Source organism: Seriola lalandi, unplaced genomic scaffold (genome assembly GCF_002814215.2).
Source record: "Seriola lalandi dorsalis isolate HSWRI2012SDOR001 ecotype SW California unplaced genomic scaffold, Sedor1 jcf7180002054912, whole genome shotgun sequence".
Classification (NCBI taxonomy): Eukaryota; Metazoa; Chordata; class Actinopteri; order Carangiformes; family Carangidae; genus Seriola; species Seriola lalandi.
The window spans coordinates 427,133-436,880 of record NW_019525464.1 but is presented as its reverse complement, the minus strand read 5'-3'; the positions used below and the strand labels follow the sequence as shown (position 1 = coordinate 436,880).

General features: G+C 38.7%; 1 protein-coding gene across 1 annotated transcript; it reads right to left on the bottom strand.

Annotated features, from left to right (window-relative positions):
* Positions 1–5,010: 5,010 nt before the first annotated feature.
* Positions 5,011–9,160, bottom strand: LOC111673166 (uncharacterized). The gene is made up of 9 exons (XM_023430843.2): positions 9,056–9,160; positions 8,372–8,598; positions 7,918–7,995; positions 7,730–7,777; positions 7,272–7,319; positions 6,994–7,174; positions 6,794–6,895; positions 6,627–6,701; positions 5,011–6,529 (listed from the first exon to the last, which is right to left on the bottom strand). The coding sequence occupies exons 2-9, from the start codon at positions 8,440–8,442 to the stop codon at positions 6,311–6,313; spliced, it is 822 nt and encodes a 273-aa protein (XP_023286611.1). The 5' UTR covers positions 8,443–8,598; positions 9,056–9,160; the 3' UTR covers positions 5,011–6,310.
* Positions 9,161–9,748: the final 588 nt, after the last annotated feature.

The window sequence follows — 9,748 nt, the reverse complement described above, 5'->3', positions numbered from 1 at the left end:
AAAATTAAACCAGACGAGGATCTTTCCCTAACTTTAACCAAGTGCTGTGAGAGTCTAAATATAACCATAAAACAGCTGAATAATCCTGTAGTCACTCCAGCTGGATACTGTGCTGCATTATTAGATATTTTGGGGGAAAACAAAAACGTTGTCCGTGAACATTTCGCCAATACGTTCAGTATCAGCGTAACTGGGACCACTAATTACCTAAATTAACAACATATCCTCATAATGTCAATAGAAATCATAATCCAGCTGCTGTCCTACAATACATTCTTACTGTGGCAAATTACCTGTATATTTTGTCATTTCTAAGACGGTAGACGTGATATGTTGTTTATATGACACCTCAGTATTGGTGTGCATACATTGTGCAACATATGCTGTACAAGAAATAAGATACAGGATATAATGTATAATGTATATAAAGTATTTAATCTGATTGTGATTTAAATCATGAAATATTTGACCAAAGTCAAGTACCGAAGAATGTGTTCCCAGCTGTTCAGCAACATGATTTGGTCAGCGCCTACAAAGCAAAACGGTAAGCCAGCTCTATAGTCGTGTTATTTTTCCTTTAGGGGATATTAAACAGGTGAAAAGCCCTAAATGTTTGCTCAGAAAGTCGGCAGATATCCCCATGCACACACACTCAGGCTGTGATCTTTGCTTCCCCCGTGTTGCTTTAGTATGTGTGTGTGTGCGTGCTACACTGATATTTGGCCAGCCGCTGTCATCCACCACCCTGCAGGCCACACCTCAACCCTAACCTCAGGCTGCTGCTACAGTATTTCCACTCTGCCCCTCTGTTCTCTCTTTCAAGCCAAACCGAGCCCCGAGAGGAGCCAGATGAGGGAGAAGAGAGGCGAGAGCGAGGAAGAGGTGAGGCTGAGGAAAAGAGGAGGAGAGAGGTGGAGGGAACGTAGCTGCTGTGACACAGTGTACAATAATTAGAGTTAGAGGAGTAAATAACAACAGTGGAAGAGAGGAAGCGAGCAGACAGGTGGCAGTGAACAGGATGTATTAAAAAAAATGAGGCAGAGAAGGATCCATGGGGAGGAAGAAAGGATGGATGAGGGAGGAGGAGCTTTGATGTGCCTTACCTTTTTTTTCTTTTTTTTTTGCATGAATGGCATCAATCAGCAGGAAAAATGTGTGATGTATGAGGTGATGACTAGTATTCAGGGAAATTATGACCATGTGTGGCTCCCAAAAGCTGGATAAAATCCTCACACTAACCACCACCTACTGTCTCTGTGATCCGAACTCTCTGGTGTCGACCGGAGGAACCAGAGCTCCTCCCAGTGGCAGTTTGTGGCACTGCAGCACTCTGTGACATGCAGGTACATGTGTGTAACTTACACTAGCGTCGACTTCTGGCCAGCAATAACACTGTGGACGTGCTGCTACATGCACAGAGGAGAGGATAAAATGTAATCCAGGAAGCTCAGATGGAAGGCTTAACAGGCACAAAGACACTATTTACTCCTCTGAAGTCACCACAGCACGAAGAAAATGCTCCTCCATCTTGTTGCTCATGCGGGAAACAGAATTAGCTCAATTAATCAAATGTTTGTTTGTTTATTTTTTATGGATGGAGTGAAATCAGCTGTAACACAAGGCCTGATAACACTGACCTACCTTAAGAACTGGAGAGCAAATAGTTTTTGTTTGAATCGCTGGTTCAAAGGACTTTATAGATCTGATAATGATGAAACGTGCAGAATCAGCCCTGCAGGGGCTTTATGGAGATAATGGCTTCGCTGGACCATGAATACTTATAAAAAAAATAAATAAAAAGAACTATGTAAATAAAAGGCACATCATCTAAGAAATGGGGGAAGAACATGCAAACTCCACTCAGAAGGTCGACTGACAAGCCGATAATAAGACAGAATAAACACTGTAAAACAGTTGGAGACTTGTGCACATGTTCAAATATGCAGAAAACAAATAATAACAACACAATACAGTAGGTAAAAAAAATTAAAGACAGACAGTCAGCGATGGGATCCAAAAACAACAGGCTATTTTCCAGATGAGAGGTTTCTGTTTCTTGTTGCTGCTGCTGCTGCTGCTGCTGGTGTTGTAGGTGATGTACACAATTAGGATTTAACATTTGAATTAGAGTCTTCTGCTCTGAGTAAAGCTGATTCCTTCACGTGCATCACTCCTGCGAGGCCACTCATAGACACTCAGTCTGGATTCTGGTTGGAGAATCAAAGCAGCAGTCCAATTAAACGCAGGCTGACAGCACTCTGCGCCTCAGATAAGGTGCTCTCTGCCGCTCCTGGAATCAGGGGAAAAAAAAAGTTTGCCACAAGATGCGGAGAGAGATACGAGATGTAACATGTATTAGGGTGCACTACGGCACGATTGGTACATGAACAGATTGGATCTATATGTGGGAAGATACCTTCAGGCTGTCTGAAGAAAAATATGTTTTCTTTTGGTTTGGGAAGATTTATCAAAGAGTACAATAACACCGGGAATACAATTTCACAGCCCCTTGCTTTATCCCTTACCTTTTGTCTCTGGGTTTGTGGGTGTCTGAGAATATTCTCAGTTTGATCAGTGATCCTCTCATCTCTCTGCAGCTTTTCAGAAGCTTTGGAGGTTTCTGGTACCTGATGATGCAAGTGCTGGCAGGCAAAAATGGCAGCTGTGAAAATCCCCCCTGGAATATATGTATGTGACGTGCGACTTCACTCTCTTCTTGGGTTTAGAGCAATCACAGGTAGAGAGGAAGCGCTGATTGTGATGAACTTGCCTCCTGCTGTTCTCTCTGTCAATCCGTCGCAGAGTTTCCTTTCCATACGCATATGTTTATCGTCCAATCTGTCATCCAGAAATGTTCTTAGACACAACAACTCCCACGTCTACTCTAGCTCGCATTGTCAATATTTACCAAGATGGTGGTGTTAGATTTCTCAGCCAAATCATGTCCTATGGTCCTACTGTATCAGGATGTGAGTGATTCATACAAATCAACACACAGTCCATCAACACGAGTTACAGTTTCTGTTTCTGGTGTTCCCACGTTGTGCTTCACAGCTCAGTCTTCGCTCAGTACCACAGACAAGATAGCGTAGTGGCAAAGCATTAAGAGACATACACACATTGTTTGTTCTTGGTCTTTTATCAGACGTGTCGAGAGCTGTATCCTGCAGTATGGAGTTAGTCTTCAGCCATGTCTCAAGTCAGAAGTCTTCACAGGATAATTGCGAGTCACAAAGGAGTTTCTGAATTCCAGCCTTTAAAATTTCAAGCTGGCTGTCTGTGGTTTACTTGTCTCAGGGGTGTTTTCACCTTTACTGATCCAACCTTACACTGTTAAACACACAAGGTTACAACTGCCTTAAACACAGAGGCATGACAGGCCGCAAGAGCCTGGAGTGAGATTATGCATCAATACAAAGGCATTCAAGCTTTAAAGTGAAACCTGATGTCGAACCTGTATTTTTCTTATTCCCCTAGATGCACGAACCTAATGATGGTGATGGATTCCATCCAAAACGTTGTTCCAGAGCAAGACGTTTAACAACTACAAGGTAATTTTCCGTAAAATCTACTGTGGCTCCAAAAGGATTTTTTTTTTTTCCCCTTAGCCCAATATATCCAATTTTCCACAAGATATATCAAAATCTAATGAGCTTATTGTCGTGAAACTTATCAAGATGAACAGTGTTTGAAATCAAGTATATTCATAGCCAATGTTTGACCTGTACTCCCTATCATACCCACAAATACAGTTATGACACATCAAACATTTAATATTTTATCTGTTAATTGGGTTTAATTTTCAAATAGTCCGCAGTCGCAGCCAGCAGATCTACTCCTGATAAAGAGAAAATCAGAGCGTTGCCATCGGTCCCCTGATAGTCCAGGTTATCTTCTGTTATGTCTTCTGTCATGATGTTGTCTGATTTCTGCTTCGTGCGGCTGCTTCCCCAAGGTGGGCAGCATTCATAAATCTCAAGGTACATGGAAATGTTCACATCCTATATGGTTAAAGCTAACAGCATAGTCAGCCAGAAATGCAGCCATGTTTATTTTTTTATTGAAGGCTGTAAAGTGGATAGTTCATAAGTATAAAAGGTCAGCGAGTCTTCCGTCACATGCATCCGTCTTTCATAAAATGTCAAAACCTTTAACAGTTCCCGCAAATGGAGGAAAAACTAGGCAGTTTGAAATCTCCACTGTAACCGTCTGCAAATTACTATTATTATTGTAAGTTGCGGTTCAAGTTAAAATGAAGTAATTTCAAAACACTCAGAGCTCTGATGAAGCACCCAAAGAAACTTTCCGTGAATCATGCTGATATTTTTTCAAGTGCTCTTAGTAATGCAAAATAAGAATTAACATTTTAACCCGGACCATTTTAGATTCAAATCTCATTATTTTTCTTTGTAAAGCAGTCCTAGAGGCTTCCCCCGGGGGAGGGAAGCCAGAGGGAAGCATTCATTAAAGATATACAGTGCATGCATGCTGTCTGGTGTGCAGGGTAAGACGCAGTCAGACAGTATGTAGACATATGGTAATCAATATGATTTTTGTTTTTAAGTTGCTGCGATGTCTTTGTTCCTGTGTTTACCGCTGTGGTGTTTCCACACTGTACTCCCCAGAGAAACGCAGAAAAATCAGATATAATGTTTTTAACCTTTCCAAAGACTTTTTACACAATGTGAATTGGACTCTTGAGGATTTTATTTTCACTGTGAAATGGCATCACTTTTACTCCAGCAGGAGACTGGAACTGCAGGAGGGTTTGATTTATTTATTTTAAAAGCATCAGGAAAAATACATCATGCATTTATACCTTACAGATACAGACACCTGTATATTACCCCTCTGAGCGCCACATATATGAACTTGTATGACTGATGTGTTGTCCTTGCTAATGATACATGTCATTTGATGAAGGAATGGACTGTGGAGGATTTCCATTAGAGGTTTCCCACATGGCGTGGCATTTTGTGTGTGTCTTTAGAGGCTGCTGTGCAAGATTAATTCAGATTCAGAACATTACATTTTATTTCACAGTCACATTAGCTGCATACAGAGGAAGCAAGAGAAAACACTGGTTTAAAAGCCACACACTGTCATAAAATCTCATAGTGAGTTCATATACATGCTCTTATGATTTTGTTTGACAGTTTGTAATCTAACTTCTGATATAGAGGGATATTCCAATGGCTGCGTTATAAATAAAACACAGTATGTCATAAGGTGAGTTTGAAAGATCAGAAGATATGTCTAAAAGTGATAATAAATATTCATATCAGTAAATTATTTGAGTTTGAGTGGCTGATCGATTAGTTGTACAGTGGCAACCTGGTGAGTCAAAAAGTGGCACTCTGGCAAAAAATTAGTTTTGCCACTACAGATAGGAGAATAACTGTAATAACAAATAGTAATACTACAGAACACTATCTATGATCCACATATTTACTTTATTTAATGTGATAAAACAGAACCTTTTCATTGTATTTGCAAATATTTTTTAGCAATAACTGCAATAAAATTGTATTTAAAGAAAAAAAATTACAATCTTGAACATATGGACAGAAAATGCAGCATGTTGTTACATAAAATCTTTTAACATTATACACACATTAAATGAATAAAAGGTATTCAAAAACAATTTTTCAAGCTTTAGTTAAAGGAATCATTTAAGATTTTAAGAAATATGCTGATTTGCTTTCTTCCTGTCAGTTGCCACTCTCATGTCTGTAGCAAGTATTTACTTATTTTAATTAATTATAAGTTCGTTTTTTTATCTATTTAATTATTTTTTGTTTGAGAGGGACACTGCATGTAAAAAAAAAACGTCAGTACAAAGTACACAGTGTAAAAATGCAGGATTGTAGCTAAAATGCTAGCTTTTAAGCAGCTAGCTAGCTTGTTTAATCGGTAGAAAACTCAAAGTGTAAAAATAACTCACTGTAATGACTTTCGGAAGTGAATAAAAACCGCAGCTTCTCCTTTTTACATTTTGGTTTTTGGACAAATTAAACAAATATGAAGTTACAGCATGTTAGCTAGTGAGCTTATGACATGCTAGTAGCCAGGCTTTGTTACCTTTGACCAAGCTAGCTGTTTCCCCATTTCAAGTCTTTAAGGTAAAGTAAGCTAAATGTCTCCTTGCTAAAAACTTAATATTTACAGACAAGAAAGTGGTAGCCTTTCTATCTTCTCATTTTACTCCAAGCAAGAAAACAAATAAGCCTTTTTGTTTTTTGCTCTGTTAGCATTATTTGAAATCAATAGCAAAAGTGCTGAGCATCTAGAATCAGGCAGATTCTCTACTTCACTGCTCCATCGGCTCACTCTCCATTTCATTGCCAGACTTGATGTCGTGTGGGAAAATGTCCCCAGAGTCCGGAGCTCCACACTTCTCCCAGTCAGGTTCAAGAGGAGGATTGTTTAAAGCCATCAAACAGCCCAGCCAGTAGCATTCAGCAGCCAGATGTCTGAAAGTCACCATCACACTCTGCGGGTTTTCACATTTATATTCAGGAAAAGGAGTCTGTCGTGGAGAAATTGTTAGATTTTCACATTTTCAGTCCTGAAAACACAATTATCCTATTTTTTCTAAATGCTATTTTTGCTAATGTCAAACATACCTTAACAGCTTCTTTGCTGCTATAGAACAGAGCCAACTGAAGATTTTGAATTGTTAATTGTGTGTATTCTCTAACCTGTAAGAAAGAAAAACAAAAGCTTGTTATAAAGATACAGAAGCATGATGAACCTTTTTTTTTTTTTTTTGAACAGTCTGAAAGTCCATTACCTTCTGAGGTGTTGGTTCTTCACTGTTCTCATTCAGCCCACACATTTCCTCTATCAGCCTCTTGTTTTTCTCCATTTGTTTTCTTGAGTCCTCAAACATTTTCTATAATCAACATGTTCAAACAAACAAGCGCAATAATTACATTTATTGATTCTGGACAGGGAATGAATATGCTCACTCGTGACCAGACTACATCGTACCTGAAGTAAAGCGCGGGCAAACTTTATATTCTCCTCGTTTGATTTCAGATTATCTCTCATTTTAATCCACTGTACAACTCTCAGGTGTTGATACATCTCTTTAAGTTTTATTTTACTGACTGGGTTGTTCATGCTCTCAGTGTCTCCAGTCTTTAATGAAAGTGCAAGCTCTCTCGCCACCCTATTCAAAAAAAAAAGAAGGAAAAATTAGAAAACTTTATTTCATTATGTCAACATATGCACCAAATCGAAATGTCTTGATCTAACATTTTTCATACCTGTCTTTGAATGATTGAAATTCTTCCTCTTTTCGTTTCAGGGTCTGTCTGTGGGGTAAAAGAGTAGCTTTTGAAAAGACTCCTGCGACGACTCAAGAAATAATCAGGTACCAACTAATTAAAATTTCTAGGTGTTAGTATTATTAGTATTTATTATAGAGCATTTATGGCAACTGATTTGAAACATGAAATATCCTCTAGAGGGAGCTGAAGCTCCAGAGACTAATCACTGTTATAAAGATTTAACCTTATAAATGTTTTAGTGGGGATACCTTAAAATGTATAATCCAAATCCATCCCAATAAATCATCAGAATTTAATTGAATCAAAATCTCTGACATAGTTTAATAAGGGTTAGTTATTGCAGGTCTGTTGTGTGCTACAGTTGCTGATGTGCTGAAGCTAAGCTACATATAAAGCCTGTTAAACATGTCAGTAAAAGTAAGTTTGATATTTACCTTTCCTTTTCAAGTTGAGTTTTGTAATGAATATCCATTTCAGTCATACTGTGGGTCAGAAATTTTTATATCACTTGAGGCAACAGCTTCAGAGTTTAAATCAAATTCTGTGAACATTTACAACATTATTGAATGGTTTATTTAAACTGTCTGTAAGATCCATGATTTCAGCGATTTTAGAAACAAACCTTTTCTTGTGGTCCAGTTCAGATTGTTCACACCGCTGGCAGCTGGAGTTTCCTCCTTTGTCTGTCTTAGAGTCTTCGCTGCACAAAACAAACTCAGTGTCTTTACAGTTCTTTTAACTGATGTTTGAGTGGTAAATCATAGCAAGGCATTAGAGCTTGCTTCTTTAACGCTTACATTCCCTATATGACCGAATGTAACATGACTAGGAGTCACTATCTACGTAACGTCTTATTCGATCTCTAGAGGGGGCTAAAGTTTGAGAAACTAGTCAATGTTTTGAACATGCAAATATACTATGTGGTACGGTTGTAAGTGAGACATTTAAAATAAAGCGGAGATTCAACCCTCATAATCTATACCATCAGAGATTAATTAATCAGTACCATATTAAATGAATGTTTTGGATTGTATTACATTGTACAGGTGTTACAGGAAGTTCAGAAAAATATTTACTTTGCTTTATCAAGTTTCTCGCTGCATTCTTGTTTCATCTCGGCAATCCTGTTTAAATAATTATAATTCATTACTTTGGTTAGATCAGTTCAGATTCATGACTTAAAATATAAACAACAACTTTCACGACTAATCTTTTAGAAACAAACCTTTCCCTGCGATCGTTTTGAGTTTGTTCATACTGCTGACACCTGGTTCCAGCATCTTCTTCTCTCTCAGAGCTTTTACTGTACAAAAGAAAAACAGGAATATTTCCTAAATAATTTCTTGTCAGTTTCATATTGTTGCAGGCAGACCGATTATTCAGTAGTTAATTAGATTGGGATAATTGCACAGGCAAACCTCCCAGTGCCCAAACCAACTGTGCAAAAAGTATTCAATGTTAATCTCACACTTAAATGTCACCTCCTACTCCCATTGTTCATCCCACCTTTTGTTAAAATTGTACTAGTAAGTAGAAATATTGTACCTCTGCTCTTCTGGTTGTAGTGCATGATCTCTGATATTAGGGAAAAGGTGATCATTCATCAAATCTTGCATGGGGAGAGCTGTCTAACCAACTTTTAATCAATTGATGATCACGTGTTGGTATAGTTGTGTAGCTAAAGAGATTAATCTTTACAATCCTCTCCATATTCCTCATTCTTCATTGTAGACGGCTGCAATGATGTTTTAAGCCCTTACCTTTCTCGATCCTCACTCATGTTGCTGTGTCTCTTCCCTCTTGTGTTGTCCAGCGAGTCTTCAGTCAGTCTGTGTCTCTCCAACACTAATGTAGAAGTCAACAGACCATGGGGCGGGGCCTCATGAGAAACCACTGCTGCTCATTTTATTTCCTCATGGAGACACAGCTGGGTCTGGGTTATAAAATGGATAGCAATCGCAACAGGTTAAACTTTGGTAATGCAGGCTTGCAGCATGATTTCATCTGGGTGCTGCGTCTACCTGCAAACTGCCCTCCCTCAGAAAAATGGCTATTTGTCTTTCAAACAAGTCCAAAGAACATAAAAATCAAAAGGCCACAGATGCATCATGGGGGATATGGTTATCCAGGCAAAAGAATATATTCTCCAAACAAAGCCATTGCATTTTCTTTTTTATCTATTCATGCAAACAGGGATGCAAATCAAGGAACAAGATGAACATGTTTCCTCCTGCCTCTCCTGCTTTGGAAAAAAAACATATAGGACTAACCATTTGCATGCTGGTCCTAAACCAGTCTACCTGCCTACATAACCTCATGTGCCCATTGCATTACCCAAAATAAACAAAATACTACTTAACCAACCGGATTGCATTTGTCATTTGACAAGGTCTTTGGCCATCGCTGTGTTGGCAAGACAAGAGGTTATAATACGCCCTCTGAGCAGCGCTGCA

Bases quoted from the DNA above. Each gene is read 5' to 3' on its own strand.
- LOC111673166 (XM_023430843.2), bottom strand. From the start codon at position 8,442: ATGAATTATAATTATTTAAACAGGATTGCCGAGATGAAACAAGAATGC. The intron at 7,320-7,729 runs GTAAATATCAAA...TTTACCCCACAG, and splicing joins ACTCAACTTGAAAAGGAAAG to ACAGACCCTGAAACGAAAAG. The intron at 6,530-6,626 runs GTATGTTTGACA...TCTCCACGACAG, and splicing joins GCAGCAAAGAAGCTGTTAAG to ACTCCTTTTCCTGAATATAA.